The sequence below is a fragment of the Sycon ciliatum genome, chromosome 1 (genome assembly GCF_964019385.1).
Source record: "Sycon ciliatum chromosome 1, ocSycCili1.1, whole genome shotgun sequence".
NCBI classification, from domain to species: Eukaryota; Metazoa; Porifera; class Calcarea; order Leucosolenida; family Sycettidae; genus Sycon; species Sycon ciliatum.
Window position 1 is genome coordinate 87,465,962 of NC_088643.1, and position 20,443 is coordinate 87,486,404.

A 20,443-nucleotide genomic window follows, 5' to 3' on the forward strand; every position below is an offset into this window, starting at 1 on the left:
CATCCAAAACAAAAAGATGCATTCTCAAACCTAAAGGAAACAAAAAAAGATTCTTTTTCTGGCTCTGGCAAGTTCAGACAGCTTTGTTGGTTTTAGCTTGTCCAGCAGAGAAACCACCTTCTTGCTTTCCTCATCCCTTTCACTTTCAGCTTCCTCCTCATCCGCACTATCTACTCGACAAACATCAGTAACCAGCCGATTATGCCCGCGAAATTACCGATTATGCTCGTGTGATTTTTGCACCCAAAATGCTCGATTTAGTGCCGGCATATTTGCCGGGTCCCTAATCGGAAGGCATGAACCAGGCCAGGTAAGGCGCTAGGCCGAGCATTGGATGGAGGTCGAGCCGTGATTCGGAACGATCTCGTATCAGCGAGATCGGAGTGCTCACTACACTACACTCTAGTCTACAGATCTTGTTGCACTGCAGTCTCCCACGCGCACCAGATATTTTTTTCAGCAGTGAACTGTTATCTCTGGTAATATAATGCTTCCCAAGATGTATTGGCTACGTGTACTTCAGTAGTTGCAGGGTACGTCGCTTCCATGGGAGTCAAGAGCATAATTAATTTTGTTGTTGTTGACAGTCGCTAAATGAAAAGTCGAGCTCTGTGGATCCTGGTCGCAGCCATCAGGTAAGACTAAAATGGGCATGCAGCCGTTGGATCTACACAGTCATATTATAATACACGTAATGTTTTGTGTAGCGGTGCATGTGCAGAATAGTCGCACATACACTGACCACAGGCCAAGTCCTGAAGATAAAACTGGTTTAATCGAGTTATAGTAGTTATACATGTAACCACGGTAACGTGAACTTTAAAGGGGAGTCAATATGGTCTAAAATCAAAAAACTAATTCACCGTAGTCGTCGGGGTGCTGAGTCGAATGGTCTTGGTCCGAGGAAGCTGACACTCTGTGTTCAACCGTGTTCGATTGGGAATAAGGGCCGAACACTGTCCCTTCTTTTAAAGAATTTCGTGCCGTTTCAGCTCTGGAGATAAGCGACCTGCTGAAGCATTTGAACTGTGCCAAGGCAGCTGGATCGGATGACATTCCTCCTCTGCTCCTACACCTCTGTGAGCCTGCCGCTGCAGGTCCCATAGCGCAGATCATTAACGAGTCCTTGAGTACTGGAATGGTGCCAGACGTGTACAAATTGGCTACAGTGTGTCCTGTCCACAAGTCAGGGGACAAATCTGAAGCGTCGAATTATCGCCCCGTTTCACTTTTGCCGATTGTTTCTAAGATCCTTGAGAAGGTAGTACATCGGCAAATGATTCGGTTCCTTCAAGATCACGCTGAGCTTCGTATTCTCCCAGACGGGCAATTCGCCTACCGCAGAGGGCACTCCTGTGAGGATGCGTTAACTCTCGCAGTAAACCGCTGGATGATGAGTGTGGACAAGGGCGAGTATTGCGGGGTTGTACTCGTGGACATGAGCAAGGCCTTCGATCGGGTACGCCATGAACTACTACTTAACGAGCTTCAAGCTATTGGCATAAGCGGAGTAGCACTACAGTGGTTCTCCAGCTATCTCCAGGGTCGACGACAACAGGTGAAAATTGGAAATAACAGAGGAGACGAGACACATTGTACACGAGGCGTTCCGCAAGGGTCGGTGCTAGGGTCTCTGTTATTCTCTTTGTACGTGCGACATGTCCGTGGAGTACTTCGCCACGCAGAGTCCCAACAGTATGCTGACGATATCGCCTTTTATATACACTGTCAGTCTACTGGAGAACTTCAGCACAAGTTGACAAGTGAGTTGAACAGACTAAATACGTACCTTGGAAGCATTGGTCTCATCTTGAATGCCCAGAAAACGAAGTTCATGGTGCTTCGGAAGAAGGCTCTGCCTCTTCCGCCGGATCTTACCATTGCATGCGGTGGTGTCGATATTCGACCTTCTGCCACAGCGCGTTATCTTGGCCTCATTATTGACCAACACCTCACCTTTGAGGATCAAGTCAACCATGTATGTACATCTGTTTATAAGAAGATAGGAGCATTCCGCCGCTGCCGCCGTACAGTAGACCACACAACTAAGCGAATATTTTATTTATCCCTCATCCAATCCACTATTGAATACGCCAGCAACTCGTATGCTCACTGTCTTACACCATCTTTATACTCTCGCCTTGTTACTTTAAGTCATATCAGCATGAAAAAGGTTTTTGGTCTCCCTCGCCGTACCCCGACTGTCTTTGTTTTGCGGCACGCTAAGTTATACTCCCTCGAATCTCGTCTCAACTTGAGGCTTTTTAATTTTGTTTTCCGCTGTATTCATCAGCTTACAAGTCCTCTTCTTTCCTCAATGTTCACCCTCCAGTCGGCTGCTACTTGCACCGAGAGGCGCACTAGAGGGCAATCATTCTCTTCACTTTCTTTGCCCGCTGCTACCACTAGATATGGCATGTTCTCTATTTCTTTCCTTGGCGCTGATAGGTGGAATTCTCTGCCTGTCTCGTGTCGTCAGGTTGAGCATCTATCCGTTTTTGTTTCGCTCTGTAAAGAGCACTTAGGGTTCCCTGTAACAAGACGGCAACGGCTGTAGGGCCTTCCCTATCAAAATAATAAATTCTACTACTACTACTACTGTACTGTACAGTAGCCCTTTCCCAAAGATGCTCGAGCTCGCCACTTTTTTCGCAACTTTATGTTGTTTTGGAAGAAATCGCAACTTTCGCAACTTTCTTCATTTTCACAAACTACTTCGCAACTTTTCCGCAACTGTTTGCAGAGAAGCACCTTGGAGGGGACCATTGAAGTGTCCATGATGCTCCGCTTCAACAAGAAGCGCTGAAACATTGCATAAAATCATCATCGTCAACAACAACAGACAAGTGTACTTCTCATGTGGCAGCACTGAGCATGCCGCTATGTCATGAATGCTGTGCAAAGGTTCAACAAAAATGGACAAGAACTCATCCCAAGTCTGTTCATTTTCCTAAACATGTTTCACGCTGTGAACATATGCATTCATATGTACTTCAAAGTATGATTGACTTTACTCAAGCAGTTGTGCTGCGCCAGTGTTTTCCATTTCCGCTCCTTTATTAGTTGCTTTTGACATCATTATGTACAAGAACTCGCTCATTTTGAGTTGCGATATTAGCAGCTATTGAGCTTTTTCTGAAAATATGGATGCGATTTCAGCAACATTCACTTGTTTTGGCATGATTGCGAAAAGCATAAGTTGCGAAATATTTTGGCATCTTTGGGAAAGGGCTACTGTACAGGCAGAAAATTTCGTCGGTCAATAATTTCGTCCAACTCCAAAGAAAGGGAGTTCGTCTGGTTGTAAATTTCGTCCATGGATCATAAGAGTGTATAGAGAAGCTGGACAAATCGACGTTAGTCCGGCATTTAATTTAGTCCAAAAGTTCCGGCTTGGACGAAAAAGACGAAATTAAATTCCAGACGAATATTTCTGCTTATACAGTATCACAGCCCCATCGGACCAAGACCCTTTGATTCAGCGTCCAGAATACTACAGGCTATGGGATTTTCACGTTCATCCGTGCTTCTTAAAGAACGAAGTGACGCTTTCAGTGAAAATTTCCCACAAATCCCGATCTTGTAGCAGGCCGCTCACCCAGTTTCGGGGGGGGGGGGGGGGGAGTGCGCGAGTTCGATTGGGAGTACAGTGGAAGGGAGCACGGTGTCTCAGCTTCCTCGGACCAAGACCATTCGCCTTAGCACCCCAAAGACTACAACAGGTGAAAATTTGATTCTAGACCATACTTCCTCTATTTCCAGTACAGTGAAACCTGTCTAAGTCAGTAACTCAAGGGACGAGAAAAAGAGGTCACCTATGTCCTTGGCCAGGTGGTCTTCTTATCCAGGTTCAGTGGTTCACGTCAACATATTCACTGTAAAGTACATGTACCGTAAAGTACCGCCAGACCTGTCAAGTGTCGTGCATGCACCATGTACACATCTACCATGATCTACACTTCCTGCGCTGATGCGTAGATCTACCATGTGTGGTGCACAGTGCAATGCGTGCGTGTACTGAAGTACAATGTACTAGTAGGGTGCCACACGGTCGCGGGTGACTGGTCGTTGGTCGCGTTGAGCGAGTGGTCACCTGATCCCAGCTGTTTTGAATGTGAATGCGTACGTGACAAGGAAAAGTGGTCGCCATGGTCAAGTGGTCGCCATGGTCAAGTGGTCGCCATGGTCAAGTGGTCGCCATGGTCAAGTGGTCGCCATGGTCAAGTGGTTGGCATGGTCAAGTGGTCGCCATGGTCAAGTGGTCGCCATGGTCAAGTGGTCGCCATGGTCAAGTGGTCGCCATGGTCAAGTGGTCGCCATGGTCAAGTGGTTGGCATGGTCAAGTGGTCGCCATGGTCAAGTGGTTGGCATGGTCAAGTGGTCGCCATGGTCAAGTGGTTGGCATGGTCAAGTGGTTGGCATGGTCAAGTGGTTGCCATGGTCAAGTGGTTGCCATGGTCAAGTGGTTGCCATTACTGTTTTACTGTATGTTGTACAAAGGCTTGACCGCTTCCTTCACAGCAGGGTGTCATATCCTCCAGCAATGAGTGGACTGGGCCCTCCCAGTTTGGGGACCCATCTGGTACAGACAAATTCATGCCTAGCGCCTTATTATTATTATTATTTGTAAGAAAGGGTTTGCTCCCCAAAAAAAACGAAACGAAGGTAAGTTATGGGTCGCAAGTATCCACGCAAACACACATCCAGTCATAATAAGGCACTTGTCATAAGTATCCGAACGTTTTCGGTCCCTTCTCATCAAGGATTATACAGGGAATGGCTCAAGTTGGAAAGACTAAAACTTATATAGCGTAAAGATAATTAGATAACAACACTCGTGACAAGGTGGAAAATTATCAAGTTTAGCACGACACAAAACTCGAAGGAAAATACTAATAGTGACAACAACATAGTGAGCAAATTAAGTTACATTGTTACCACCTCGACGAGGAGTAACACCAAACAATTGTAGCGACAACACATTTTCTTTCTGTACGCAAAGTTCAGGATCTAACTTACGGATATACAAAGCTTCTAACACAGCCAAATGCAACGCACATCTACCACGTGACAATATTGAGAAAACATTATCACTGTACAACTCACGACAATTGGTATGGGCTGACAGATGTTGCTTGATTGACGAAGTGCGATTCTTAGCTCCATTGCGTGTTGTCTCCTCCAATGTCCCGTCATCTCGCCTCTTCGTGGCATCACCACTATCTGTCTCTTCGCGTTTCCGCGGCCTTCCACGTTTCTTGACCCTAACCGTTGGGTGCGCGATACCCAGTGTCCTTTCCGCTACGTCTCCTCCATTGCGGATTTCTATTGAGCTTCTTACTCCAACTTGTCCGGTGTCCGATATTGAGGTCCGCGAAAACTAACGTACAGAAAGAAAATGTGTTGTCGCTACAATTGTTTGGTGTTACTCCTCGTCGAGGTGGTAACAATGTAACTTAATTTGCTCACTATGTTGTTGTCACTATTAGTATTTTCCTTCGAGTTTTGTGTCGTGCTAAACTTGATAATTTTCCACCTTGTCACGAGTGTTGTTATCTAATTATCTTTACGCTATATAAGTTTTAGTCTTTCCAACTTGAGCCATTCCCTGTATAATCCTTGATGAGAAGGGACCGAAAACGTTCGGATACTTATGACAAGTGCCTTATTATGACTGGATGTGTGTTTGCGTGGATACTTGCGACCCATAACTTACCTTCGTTTTAAAGTATTATCCGCCTCCGACCTCTTTTAAAAATTATTATTATTATTATTAGACACAATACAAGCACAGCTAATGCAGGGACAGAATCCCCTGAGACAAGGGCGTTGAGCCAGCCACGCCTGCATGCAACACGAGGGTCCTATCCACTATGGTTTCACAATTTCCCAGACCCGCCGATGTACAGTAAACCACACCTAATCCAAACACCTTTCTGACCTCTTTACAGTCACAGCAATTGGCTGTTTCGGGGGTCGTCCACAAATATCGAAGTTTTTTCACAAAACGAATTATTTTTGTTTAGACCCAACCCCTCCCTCCCTCCCCTCAGAACGTAAAAAAAGGTTGACATCTGCATAATTATGCACAATACAACAAAAGTTGCAAATGTGTAACTGCTCCTATGGCCAAGTACATGTGTCAATGTTTTCTGAAACGAAATTGGTCAACCCCCTCCGGGCCCACCCCATAACGAAATTATTTCGTTTTGTGAATAAACTTCGATATTTGTGGACGACCCCAGCAATAGCAACAATAAAAATGGAACAAAAAAAAACATTAGTTGGCATGTGTCCAAGTCATCTGGAGCGTGATCAGCATGATTTCAAACATACTGAGCGCAGCGTGGTCTTGGATATCCTTGAATGCACACCTTGTCACCATGGCAATGATTTAAACAAAGCACTATCAACGCCGGTGTTGCTATGTTGGGCATGTATGCAGCACACTCCTGTACGGAGGTCACCCAGTCTTGCTCAAGCTGAGTGCGGTGGATGGGAAGATTCGCTATCATCCGTCTGCGATTGTTCTGTGTGCAGAGCTAGGGAAGGTAGGCGCATGTATACTGGAGCAAGCTGCCGAGTAACTACAGTCAAACCTCTTTAGGACGAACACCAAGGGACGGATGATATTTGTTTGCAATAACGGGAGTTCTTCTTATCCATATGTTTTACCCAGTGAATACACAGTGGTTTATCCAATAGAGTTACGAATACTAGTTCTTGTTAAGCAAACATTTGTCTTATCAGTGTTCTTCCTAACGAGGTTTCACTGTAGTTGAACTAGAAACAGGCCCAATGTAGAGTATTGAAAAGATGCCAGTAGTATTTGCCGCGAGTTGTAGAGTATTGAAAAGATGCCAGTAGTATTTGCCGCGAGTTTCGATCGATTCCTGAGCAGCGCTATGCAGAGCACCAGCTAGCAGCACTCTGGTACCACTGCAGCCCTATTGTGTCACCGTCTACTGAAACGACCCGAACGAACTTTGTCCAATAAGCCTTTTGCGCGTTGTACAGATGTACGAAGTTCAGTACTGGGGCATAGGTGTGTACAGAACCGATTGGGTGTTCATTGTGTGCTATGCATGCGCATTTGACCAATTTAAGCCTCATAATTAATGGCAAACAATCCCTATTCCAGTTTCTTCACTTTGGTTAGAACTAATGACTAGCTAGATCTTTGTCAGAAAAGGTTTTCGTTTGAAATGCCTTCAGGGCCCATTTCTTAGTGGAAATAGCAGAAAACACAATAGGGTCCTACACATTCAACACCCATTAGGTTCTACGGGATTCTACGGGATTTCGTGCATCTGTACAACGCGCAAAAATTTGGCCTGGTGCAGTTTCTTTCAAACCAAGCGCCTGTGCAGAAGTTCCCTTTGAAGTTCATTTGCTGCCGGGCATGCCGCATGATGTCATTTTGAGTGGTGATGCAGGCCAATCCGATGGTCCCATGGGCATGTGGCATTGAATCCATTCATGCCCCCGATGGCATTCTAGAACTGAAGTCAAGACTGCTTCAACGGTTTACTTTGGTGCACCCCTGTCCTCAGTTGAGGTTGGAAGAACCAGTAGAAATTAGGTCTTTAGTTGGTGCAACAGGCAAGATTTTAGCTGGGATGGGCTGTTCGTTGAAAATCACGCTCAGGTCCTGTTCAAATACACTTCGAGCGTGTTCAACTCGGAAATTGGACACTTGATACAGCCGTAAGCAGCATGCCGGAATCATGATCTGGATACAGTCCAGTCAGTGGCTCGGCACCGTGAGTTATGATAAGCCGGAGAGTTTGTACTCACGTTTGTGATGCTCAAACTGATCCCACCTGTTCATGATGCGGGGTGTTCTTTCTTTCAGCTTGCAATCTCGTTGATCTTGCTATGGCTAGAAGATGTGGCACTGTGGCCAAGGTCAGGATCAGTACTGCAGCCCACATCCAGCTCAGCCAGCCCTGTCAGGCTCCACACATTCAGTGTGATGACGCTCGTGAAGTGCTGCGTGCCAGCCGCACTGTACACGTTGAACAATAACATCGCCGTACACTCACAGCACTGGCTGGACCCAGTCAGCATACAGGTAAGCGATTCAATGCCAGATTGGGACTGATAGAATGCCGCAATATTCAATATCTCAACCGGTATGTCCTGATACACAACCTGACATATTTATCTGCCACCCCCCGCCACCGAATCGGGCGAATCCACTGTAACTCAGTGTTATAATTATGGAATGCTCGGGTCCTCGTTTAGTACTGGTCTGCCCTCGTCAAAATATTCAGTATCGGGTAGCTTCCAAATGTACATGAATCTACAGCTGAGGCGTTTGGGACTTCAATGCCGTGATAATGAGCCAATTGTTTGGAAGAGCATGATTGAAAATCCTTGTAAAATTATCAGTGCAAGCCGTATTAGTGGACTGATCTCGAACAAGTGAATGGTTGGCAACAATGGGATTTGTCTGCCGCCATGGCTTAGGGGTTAAAGCGCCTGTCTAGTAAACAGGAGATCCCCGGTTCGAATCCGGGTGGTGGCTGGTCGCTGATGATGAGAGTGCCGAGTCTCTTGATGGTTTGTGTCCATCACCACCCAGTTGTCTGGGATAAGACGGCTCTCCGAGGCTTCTTCTTTTTACTTTCTTTTTCCTGTAGTTGTTTTTGTGTTGTTCTTGTGTCCACAGGGCTCTTGCAGCATTTGTTTTGCCTTGCCCCTTCATAGTTTTCCTGAATCATGCTGTAAATACATTCTCTCCGAGTTGATATCAGGCATGCATGCCTCTAGTTGCAGTAAATTTCAGAGGTCAACAGCGTAGCAGCTGTCATTAATTTTTGTTTCCTGAAGCGGGATTCACAGAAGCTTTTTTGCGATGCGACACGCGATGCGACGTGATCTGCGACGGATGCGTGCGGTGCGAACTCGCGAAATACCATTCACAGAAGAAGTCAGCGATGCGACAACATCTTGCTGATTTGGCTACGTCACCATGATACTCGCGCGGTTTGATACAACTTGTACAAATTTATAGGCAACTCTTGAACCTTTGTACAACTTTGCTGTAGAAAAGGTCAAAATCGTACGCCAAATCGCTTGTCGCATCGCATCGCAAAAGTTGAGCCAAGCTCAACTTCTGCGATGGCCCAGTTGCGTGGGGTACGACATGGCTGCGATTTGGGGTTTTCCCGGTTTCGCGCCTGTCGCATCGCGTGTCGCATCGCAAAAAAGCTTGTGTGAATCCCGCTTTAACCATCAATATGTGTTGTTGTTGACTTGATTGTCGAGGCAGGTGTCGATATCAGGCCAAACCTTAGGAGAAGTTATCATCTTTAGTATTTCTTTATACTCATACATTGGTGATTGTATGGATGTGGCTGTATTGAGCTCTCTCCATTAATTTTGATGGAAGATGTCAGCTCAGAACTTGTGGCCAGACACAAGGAATACATTACGCGGACGTAGCTGATGGGGCAGTCAGGAGCGGCGGAAGCAGTTTGTGATTGGTCCGGCCATAAGCTTGTCTTTAATGCATTGTGTATGATATGGAGGGTATACACATGACCTCCTCAGCAGTAAACACACGTTGGTGGCTAAAAAGTTGGTCCGGCCATGGCCTGACCAACGGGCGGACCGGTTCCGCCGGGCCTAGCTTGGCAGCTTTGCCCGTGGTTTTGAGACTTATACCCTGATCCCCACTGTTAGGTGCTACATCTACCGCTGGGTTATTTGTGATATCCCTAGCTTCCAAAAAAACACGGTTCGCGTGAGACTTGACTGGAAGCCGAGTGTTCCAAACTGAGACAAAAATTGACTTTTGTAGGGTTGAGGAAAGAGAGCTGTGGTAATGTGTTTCTTGGTGTTGTAAACCTTCCTTTGAGTCGATTTCCATTGAGACCCAATGGAAAACAAATAGCAGATCCTGCAGGTATGATGCAAGAACTCTTCGCCCATTTCGCCAAGATATTAGAGAGGTTTCGCGAATTACCTTAGTAAAAATCTACGGAAAGTCGCGGAACCTCCCTCTTTGGAATGTATTACTAGCTAGAGGGAGATGAATTCATGTGCCGCCATGGCTTAGGGGTTAAAGCGCCTGTCTAGTAAACAGGAGATCCCCGGTTCGAATCCGGGTGGTGGCTGGTCGCTGATGATGAGAGTGCCGAGTCTCTTGATGGTTTGTGTCCATCACCACCCACTTGTCTGGGATAAGACGGCTCTCCGAGGCTTCTTTTTTTTCTTTTCCCCTCATGTTTAGGATAGTTTCAGTTAGTTTTTAGTCTGCCATTATGTTCCTGCGTCACACGAATTGAATAAGAATTTTTCTTTTCCCTCCACTCTACCTACCTTCCTTCTTGAAATCAGGGATTCCTTCGTTGTCACCTTGAGTCTCCCGATGGTCCGTGCCCATCTTCTTCCAGTTCTCTTGGTTTTGCTTTTATATCAGTATACATACCTCACTTCATCTAAAAATGGATTTCTGGTGGTTCAAACTGTGTAACTTTGATCCAACAGCATCTTCCCTTCTTTTCCTTATTTGTTTCTGCTGTCGTGCATGGGTGGCCATGCCCATTTGAAGGTTCTTGGAAATTTAAAGATCGTGGCCACCGTCGTCGTCTACAAGCTTATGCTGCACAGGTACGTAGGCGGCAATGCCGCAGAGAGCTTTGCTGATGATCATCACGCATACTCTGTACATGGTGTAAATTACCCTGCTCTGTTGACGTGGTCTGTATTCCCAAGCTGGTTGGTTACCTGCCCACACTCATTGTGTCCACTGAGCCTCGCGGCTCCGAGGATCATGGTGTAGTTTTCTAAGAGGCCGAAGCTGACGTCAAACTTCTTTTCCTAGTACAGTAGAGCATCGACTATCCGGACAATGGATTATCCAGAATGACAAAGACCCTATCCATAAAGAAAGAAAGATGCGGATCGAAGGAATACCGTTAGCCAGTGCAGTTGTGTAGTCTGTATATCTACCATGTCACGATGTGCTTTTCCGCTGCCGACATCAGTGCCGACATCAGTGCCGACATCAGTGCCGACATCAGTGTCCGCATGAATGCATGGTGTAGCTGCATGTAGCACATGATCTTGTAAGCGGTTTCGATGATAACATCGTAGAAATTAATGTGATTGATGTTGATGTATCCCATGCAAGTTTTAGCCTTATTTAGTGCATGTGCTCTGTGACTCTCTCATTATCCAAACACTTCCCTTATCCGAACCCTTCTGAAAGAAGCGTCTGCCCAGAGGGTTCTGATAAGCAATGCTGTACTCTACCTTTGAGCAAGTACTTCGAAGTAACGTTTATACCAAGAGTACATAACCACGAGTGTGCAACTCCTATCTCGAGCTGTGATGGGTTCACCCACGGTGGGATTTCTTCATTGCGTCATTCTTTGGCAGAAGTATGATCAAGTGCGTATGCTTTTCCGCACTTTTGTAGATACGGTGAGAGTTCATCAGGTTCAGGACGAATCGATCTATTGTCCGTTGTTCTGCTTCGACTACCGTGGCTGTGATGTACGAATTCTTTGTACTTTGATCTCTGCCTACACATAACGGTATCAGTGAGCCAAACTGCAGCCGCCGAAAACTGATGTCATGAAAAAATTCCGCCGTGGGCTGGGAGATCGTCGAGTTGCACACTCTTAGTTATGTTCTCTTGGTATATACTCGTACTGGTGAGGGATTGCTCTGAAGAGCTGCTTTGCTGGCATCCGCGTAATAGCGTTGTGTTTTATGAAGCTAGCTGCTATGTACAGTGACAGTATATGGTATGTTTTTCGTGCCATGGCCTGCGATTTCTGCTACAGGCACATTGGCAAGCAAAAGCTATTGGCGATTGGGTGCATCCTTGTTGCTGGTGTTCTCAACGGGTGAGTGGTGCCTGTACAGTGTCATCTGAGATTGGGTCTCACAAACTCATATTATGTTCAGTAGCAACTAATGAAAGAAGAAGGAGAATACAAGGGAAAGCTTCTACACTCACAGTGAATTTCGAGGGGGGGGGGGGGGGGCAGGAAACCTAGATGAGCCCACCCTCTTTGGGATGACTCTGGATCCACCTGTCGCGAACGCGATCGTAATTTCCATAATTATCACTTAGACATAAATTTGTAGTGCTAGAGCCTGTTTTTTCTGACCTTGCCGCGCTCCTTCCATATTCTGAATGGCTATAGGCATGCGCAGTATGGTACGCGCGCATATTAGGCATGCGCGATCTTGACCCGTATAAATTAGGCATGCGCGTTCCTAATCAGCCTCTCCTTTTTATGATCACCAAGATTGACCTCGTGTTCTTATGACTCTTGTGTGAATCCAAGTTTGCAGGCAGCTCGCCTTTTAGAGCAAGATGTCATGAGTGGATTGTTTGTAGTGCAACTGGCATGAGTATTGTTAGATCAGGGTAGTCGCACGGCGACACCACCACTGATTAGCCAACTTAGAAATGACAACTCACCGAGGTCAGTGCAGGAGGATAATATTTCAGGATAAGTGCATGCAGGGTATTTCAAGTGTGTAGGACCTGTCAGTTCCAAATGTGGAAGGGACAAGCTTAACATACATATGGCAACAGTCAGCATTACAGCATCGGGTATGGCATTGGGTACAGCATTGGGTACAGCATTGGGTACAGCATTGTTTGTTTGTTTATTTACGGATTCTCCAGAGGTAAATGGATACCTATCATGGGAGTCTCACCAAACCAATAAAATAATGAAAATAAAATTATGTATGGAGCGCAAAAAACTCAAATTCTGAGATTTTCTAAGTCAAATGAGAGGAAGAACAATAGATTGAGAACCAGGGGTGCTAATAGAACACTGGAAAGGCACTAAAACAAAATAACTGCAGTAGCGGATTTAGACTATATTGTTCCACACATGAAACTAGGTATGCCGGAAACTGAGAAGCGGTAAACTTCATACAGCTTCCTTACCTGGCGATTAAATAGCGTGGGACTATCGAGTGAACGTATATCAGCAGGAAGTTTATTCCAAGCAACAGCGATAAGGAAAAGGAAGGATTTAGCGAAGTATTTGCCAGTTGGTGGAAGGACAAGAGACTTGGGGTGTAGGGAGGATGATGAAAATCGAAATTTGAAATCAAAGAGAACAGAAGGAAAGGTGTAGACAATGTGGTGAAAATAGCATAATGAAAGGATCTGTAATCGCCATTTTATAGCTTCCCAGCCTGCACGCTGGTTAAGATTTTCTTTTGGAGTCATCCAATCTGGCTTCCTCTCTAATTTAGCGGCAAGATATCCTCTGGCTGCAGATGCTTGGAGCCTACTCATACTATCCTGGTCTTGGACCGCCAGAGAGGAAAACCAGACGGGGATAGAGTACTCTAGGGTAGGGCGAACGTAGGACTTATACAGGATAGAAATGATCGATGGAGGAAAGAAAAGAGCCATACGACTAAGCAAGAACACTCTGCTACGAAATTTAGAGATAATGGAACGAATGTGCGCACGGAAATCTAGGGAGGGGGTTAATATGACTCCAAGATGGCGATGAGCCTCAGGTCGACATAGGCTAGCTTCATTCATCTGAACAGTTTGCTCTGCTGCCGTGGTCCTGCCTGAGTGGAATACAATAGATACACGCTGCTAGATCAGTCTCAATCTGAGACAAGTGAGCCGTAATTGTGGTAGTCGGTGGTGAAATGCACAGAATGTTGGAGTCATCCGCAAAAAAGGCTCAAGGTGTTGGTAGTCACTGTTTGGATGCTGTCGATCAGTATGTTAAATAGGAGTGGGCCTAGATGAGAACCCTGCGGCACTCCTGCCCCCAACGGATGTAGAGATGAAACTTGATCACCAATTTGAACATGAATAGAGCGTCCACAGACAAAGGATCCGAGCCATTTGACTGAAGATGATGAGCAGAATGAGGAGAAAAGCTGCAACAGGACAGAATGGCTGGCTTTATCGAATGCCTTTGATGAGTCCAGGTAGAGTCCGTCGCACAAAGCTTTGCTGTCAAAGGCTCTTCTTATTGAGGACGTCATTTGGACTAGTTGGTCAGTGGTAGACCGCTGCCGGCGAAACCCGAACTGGTGCGTACGGAGGAGGGTATTGGCCTCCACAAATGTAGTCATTTGCTTGCTCATCATGCTTTCGAACACCTTCGCAACTCCGTGGAGCAGGGAAATGGGGCGATAAGAGCCAGGACTGCCTTTGCTTCCTGAACCTTTGTATACTGGGATAACAATAGAGATTTTCCAATCAGATGGAACCATGCCAGAGGTGATACTGAGGTTAAATATAGCTGTTAGTGAATCAGAAATACTGGGAGCTGTTTCTCGAAGGATTCGATTAGGGAGGGGTCCAGACGTGCGTTTGTACCGGGGAAGGTGTGATAGTGTTGGGTACAGCATTGGGTACAGCATTGGGATTGGGTATGGCAACTGGTCATTCGCTCTGACACGAATGCACGCTCGTGAAAGCCTGAAGACCATGCACTCAGACGTCACTGAGCACGTGTCAATCGGAAAGTAACACGGGTTAAATAGCAGGAGTACAATGTCATGATTCGCGGGTGGGGGTGGGTGGGGGGGGGGGGCATACACAGTGCATTGGTGTAGCTGTATACGTGTCATCAGTCAGATAGCACAGTGTGCCATCGTCATACAGGGGCGTCGCACACGGTACGGTCACTACGGTATATTGATCGTACCACTATTTGCCCCAGGTACTGTAAAGCCGGAAAGTCTAACGAGACACAACGTCTTACGTTTTAACGACCAAATTGTATTCGTTATTTGAAAAAAAAAAACGTTATCGCTAGAGGTCTGTGTAAAGATGCGCATACAGATGGGTGGCCGACTAGCCATCGTTAAACTTTCTGCTTGTAATCATGCTAAAATTAGAAAAACGTTAAAAACTTTTTGGTCGTTAGACTTTCCGGTTTTACAGTACCGCGCAAATCAATAAAATGCACTGATTTGGGCTCTAAATTTCCAAATTTTTCGGCTCAGCCATCCCTCCCCACGAGTAAATTGTACTTCAGATGACTGACTGTACCACACTAAAATACCTTCCGACGTTGCCCCTGTCATAACACTACAGTGTCAGCAGGCTATAGTATAGGAACGTAAGTTAGTTATCGTGTAACTCCTCTCCTCCAAAAGCAATATGGCAGCCAGGGTTACAGGATCGGGTTGCGAACTTTGTGCTTGCTCTGGATTCATATAAACTTTGAACCAAGAGTGACACAGTTCGCCGGATCATGTCCACTCTGATTTCTTACCGGTGTGTGTGTGTCTGTGCTTTGCTTCCTCAGTTTGGCTGGACGGTACGCTGGTAATGCCACTGGGGAAGACGAAGCTCTTGTGACGGTGCGGGTGACAATGGTTGGTGTTTGTATGATGCTGGTCTTGTCTGTCAGCTCAGCTATTGCTGCTGTTTTCACCGGTGAGTGCAAAGAGCTGGGCGTTTTGTCCAATTTGGTGTATGATGTCATAACTCTGGATTATGAGGTCATACCTCTGTAGTACTACCGTAAAGTACCGCGAGAGCGTCCTGTCTTGCGAGAGCGCCCCACCTTGATTTTACAGCCAAGGGAAGGGAAATTGTATGGCAGAGCGCAACTAAGTTTGTACGGTTTGAGAACCGTAGTGTACGAAGGTCACACTTGGCATGTTTCCTGTGGAGCTTGCATCCACTCGATCAAAGGTAAACCAAGTACAGAATGACTGCACAATGTGCAATGTGTGTACACAGTCTCGTATGACCTACAGACCAGCTCCACAAAGACAACCACGAAAGGGCGAGATGATGGCGGGGCACTCTTGTGGTACTGTATACTTCGAAGTACACTGCACGGTCCTCACTTGGTAGCCAACATGGCTAGGTTGGATGATTGGATCATCTACAGTCAACTTCGCTTATAACGACACTCGGCGGGGCATCAGAAAAGTGTCGTTATTCACAAAGTGTCGTTATACCCGAAGTCTCATTATATGTATTACAGTTGGATGGGACTTTGCTCTGGGCATGGAAATTCCGTCGTTATTCGCGAATTGTCGTTATATCCGCAGTCGTTATTAGCGAAGTTGACTGTATAACAAAAAAACAGCACTTATGGTTCCCGCTGGATCATCTGTGACAATCATTCTGAAGTACTAGTATTCAAACTGCTTGAAATGGCATTTGCTCTAAGCATCTCAGATTCTCGGTTTGTTGCGCCAATCTTTGCTATCATAGAGAAACTTCTGAAGCACGAGAAAGGCGGCATTCATTTCCTGAATGTGTGTCTGTATGGCAGTGGAGTGATGATGAATTCTGCGACAGTAGCCATGGAACTTGCGGGAGAGGAAACCCAGTTGGAAGGTATGTACAGGTGGACAAGAATGTCGGACTGATTGAAAGTATGCTGCAAGCTAACTTAGAGTTCATGACAGCAGTGTGCGTGTACACGCACACCAAGGCTGACGGTGGATATCCACTGCAAGGACAGTTACAACACCGACAGCAACAAAACCAGCAACTGCACTGGCCAGTGAAGCTGGAAACCATGCGTGGGTAAAGAGCGGCAGTGAGGCACGCACGCATACATGTATGGCTTCATGACATTAAACCCTGCTGTATTCACGAACCCAAATATGCACACGCTACCATGGTGGCACAAGTTTGCCTGCATGCAGTGCTGCTATAGACTCCTCTTCCAGGCCTGCCCGTAGCATTGGACCAAGACTACATCCCCACCGTGTGTGTATGTGTGTGTGGAGGGGGGGGGGGGGGGGCTAGAAAACGTTTTGAAAATAGAGCGCATTTTGTCACAATGATCTATGCATTCCTGGCATGAATCTCACACCTCCAGGACAATGTACTTGTGTGTGAAACCGAATAGGTTTTGATATTGCCTTCTCCCTCTGACCCCCGCCACACGACAAAGCACAGATCTGTTAGCTTCTCACAAGGCATTCTGGTGAAGAAAATGGTCTAATGATCATTCAGATGTTGCTTCTAACACGGAGGACTCGGAGGGAGGTGCTTGCAATACAGCTGGTCTACATTGCACTTGGACAGAAACTATACGAATACATGTCTTCAGTGCTTTCTGGACTAAGCTCCCAAATTTTGGGAAACAGGTGTCAGGCTGTACATTCAGTTGCCCTTTCCCCAGTCCTGACCGGCTGCCTCTTCCTCACCGTCCTGCTGGCCAGTCTCTTCTTGCTCCTTGTTCTGCTCCTCCTGCTACTCTAGGCCTCCTCTCAGTCTTGCTTCTGCTCATCCTGTGTGTCTCTTCTTGCTGCAGGTGGTGTTCATGCTCTGTTGGCAAGCGTTGTGAAGGGATTCACACCCATTTGCTGGTTTATCGTCTTGTGCCAGGTATGCATGGTAGGGTATTTCCTTGCGGGCGGTTCCTGATTTGCTTACAGGCTCCCTTCATCTGACTTGCTTCCAGGCATATTTCGACGCCAGAAATGATCAAGACCACGATGGGACAGGGGTGGTTGATGCTTGTGCCTGTATGCCTAAAACCTGCGCTCAGAGATGCACAGAATGTTTGGTAGGAAACCACTGACATGAGTCCCGAAATAAGACCTTGTACCCCCAGGGCATTTACCACTCATTGATTCTTACTCAAGAAATAAGTCAAGATAGTCAAGAGATTTGATATGCTGACCGTGAAGAATGAGTGTTGGCGAGCTATTGAACCGTAGGCTACGCAGCTGATGGATGATCTTTAAAAGCTCAAACGTATTGTGTGACGACAAGTCTGCTGAACTTCTGCAATGAAGGGCACTGCCAGGAAGCGGAAGTGGGAGGATGGAGGGCTGCCCTGACCTTGATTGCCATTCGGTGAAACTACAGAACCTTCAGTCACACTCAAATGATAAGTTGACACTCCATGGTGTACCAGTGTCACATTTCTTTCCTTTGTGCTCTCTTCTTGCCCAGGTGGCGAGTGGCTTGCTGATGAGTGTTGTTCTGAAGTACGCAGGCAATCTACTACGCTTGATGATAATTGCATGTGCCGTACTGGTCAATGTGCTGGCTAGTGTGCTGATCTTCTCCCTGCACATTCCTCAGTTATTACTCTTTGCTCTGCCTATTCTTGTGCTCGGCCTGGCCTTGTACACGGCAGATCGAAAACCATCGTGAAACCGGTGACCATCATGTTTCCTGCACGTGTCTGCTACACTGGCTTATCAAGGGAATCAAGGGAACAGTTGCATCTCTGTGTTTGTAGTTTGACAATCTTCCACGTTATATCATGTTTACATACCGTGACTTTTGGATAAAACTGTGTACTGTAGTTACAGAGTCCGCTGAAACTGAAGAGAGAAATACTGACAAAGTCTGAGACCACTGATGAGAACTTCAAGTGTTAGAAGGTTTTGTAGGAAGGCACACATACGAGTACATGATTGTGCATGTGCCGGAAGAACGTGAAACTTGAAGGTGCGACCAAGCTTCCTGCCTCCTTTTCTCCCTTCCTCTCCCCGCCCCCTTATCTCTCTCTCTCTCTCTCTCTCTCTCTCTCTCTCTCTCTCTCTCTCTCTCTCTCTCTCTCTCTCTCTCTCTCTCTCTCTCTCTCTCTCTCTCTCTCTCTCTCTCTCTCTCTCTCTCTCTCTCTCTCTCTCTCTCTCTCTCTCTCTCTCTCTCTCTCTCGCTCGCTCGCTCTCTCTCTCTCTCTCTCTCTCTCTCTCTCTCTCTCTCTCTCTCTCTCTCTCTCTCTCTCAAAGCAACTATTAGTATGCTCAACGGCATACACTGATTCCTCACTTGCTCCTCACATTCATTACTGCTAATACGACATTAGTTTACAGGGGCGTCGGAACCGGTGCGGCAGGTGCGGCCAAAGCCGCACCAATAATTTTCGAATTTTTATTTTTTATTTTTTACATTTCAACCTTGTTGGTGGCTTGTCGACTCTTGTACAGGTACCATGTTTTACATCGACAATGCGGTGTATCATCAGCATGCATATTCTTTTTTTAAATTATTCTGTAGCGTTAAATATGGCTTTTTAGGCCCAATTTTCACAAATTTTCTTGGGGGACGACCCCCGGACCCCCTCTCACACATTGGCCGCACCAATGTTAAACTCCTTCCGACGCCCCTGGTTAATCCTGTTCCTGTCCTATATTTCTGGGTAAGTGGTAGACAGCCAGTGTTGGCTCGTGGTTACTGATCCAGTGGCAATCAGAATTTAACAAGGCGTTACTGTACATTCATGTACCGTAGGCTACCATGAGATTTTAGATTGACTGAGGTTTGTACTTATAACGGTTCTAGACTCCTACCTGAGTGCGGAGTCGAAACTCAGCAACCATCACTGTAAGTACACAGCCCTCCGGAACATGTACATGTAAAATGGTTTCTAGGACAATTATGTATAACGCAGCATTGTAGCTACTTAATGTATACTGCTTTGCCCGGAGTTTGTGCCGCGTGACTCAGCCATTCAGGCTTGAAACAACCAGTTCCCCACGTAGATCTACACACCACCATCTCGACATCAGTGTTACCAAGAGTATAATTATAACACCTGGGGGGGGGGGGGGGGGTATACTTTTTGCTTGCTTGTAGTTTTGGTGTTACTGCTAGCAAGAAAATGGTCATTATGGTCACGGGCCGCTATGGACGTTTGGCAAAAGTCCAGACCATAGCCGCTCGTGACCATTTTCTTGCTAACCGGGCCGCTGAGTAACACTGATGTCGAGATGGATCCACCATGTCACTACCATGACTGTCATGGGTATGTGCCAGTATAGTCACGTGTACTATACTGGTACATACACATGACTTTTTTTAAACACATACCCACAAGTCTGTGGTAAGACTCAAGCGAAGAAGAGTGCATAGCCCCCTCTATTGTCGTATTGATAGCTCGCCTCTTTTGATTGATTTTTGATTTTTATTTCACGGATCCTCCAGAGGCAAATAGATGCCTATCGAAGGGAGTCTCCTAAGTAAGTATGGAAAATGAGAAAGTATGTTCGTAAGGGAGAAGAGGTAGAAGATACATTAGAATATAGAGTACAGAAGAAGTAAATTCAGTACTTCGGGTAGTACATTGCATGCTAATCATAATGAGAATTAGAAAAGCAGCATTGCGGACTACTATAACTGACATATACACAAACTATTGAAACTATCATAGATGTGGTTAGCCTAGACACAAAAGTCAGGAATACCTTTCAAAGAAAACATAGATTGCGAATGATACCGACGAACAGCAATACTAAATTTCGCTGTTGTAGAGAGTGAACGAATATCTTCAGGAAGTTTATTCCAGGCAACACTCAAAGAAAAAAGGGTTGATTTACGAAAGAAGGTGCCAGCTTTAGGAAGAATTATGGATGAAGGGTGACGACTGCTTTGGGAAGAGGGTAGCTGGAAGTGAGACAACAAGGAGGGGTATTGGGAGAATACATGGTGGAAATAGACAAGGCCAAGAATCTGCCGTCGCCATGCTAACGATTCCCAAGAGGACAG

The 20,443-nt window shown here is 46.1% G+C and overlaps 1 protein-coding gene and 2 non-coding genes across 6 annotated transcripts; all 3 read left to right on the forward strand.

Moving 5' to 3' along the window:
• The first annotated feature begins 329 nt into the window (after positions 1-329).
• LOC135806164 (probable UDP-sugar transporter protein SLC35A4) lies at positions 330-18,305 on the forward strand. 4 transcript variants are annotated; one of them, XM_065320316.1, is made up of 10 exons: positions 337-479; positions 588-635; positions 6,446-6,551; positions 7,856-8,074; positions 10,562-10,620; positions 11,802-11,864; positions 15,276-15,406; positions 16,199-16,324; positions 17,253-17,326; positions 17,900-18,305. In XM_065320316.1, exons 2-10 carry the CDS (start codon positions 595-597, stop codon positions 18,101-18,103), a joined length of 1,023 nt encoding a protein of 340 aa, XP_065176388.1. In that variant the 5' UTR covers positions 337-479; positions 588-594; the 3' UTR covers positions 18,104-18,305. The 4 variants fall into 4 exon arrangements, with proteins under 4 accessions (XP_065176389.1, XP_065176387.1, XP_065176388.1 ...); XM_065320315.1 differs by having other exon boundaries at positions 336-635; XM_065320317.1 differs by lacking the exon at positions 16,199-16,324 and having other exon boundaries at positions 330-635.
• On the forward strand, positions 8,458-8,530 carry Trnat-agu (transfer RNA threonine (anticodon AGU)). The gene has a single exon. It is a non-coding gene; the product is annotated as a tRNA-Thr (tRNA).
• Positions 10,052-10,124, forward strand: Trnat-agu (transfer RNA threonine (anticodon AGU)). Its single transcript has one exon. It is a non-coding gene; the product is annotated as a tRNA-Thr (tRNA).
• Positions 18,306-20,443: the final 2,138 nt, after the last annotated feature.

Coding starts and splice junctions, on each gene's coding strand:
- LOC135806164 (XM_065320315.1), top strand. CDS start 595: ATGAAAAGTCGAGCTCTGTGGATCCTGGTCGCAGCCATCAG. Junction 6,552..7,855: donor TGTGTGCAGAGCTAGGGAAG/GTAGGCGCATGT, acceptor TCTTTCTTTCAG/CTTGCAATCTCGTTGATCTT. Junction 16,325..17,252: donor AGAGGAAACCCAGTTGGAAG/GTATGTACAGGT, acceptor TTCTTGCTGCAG/GTGGTGTTCATGCTCTGTTG.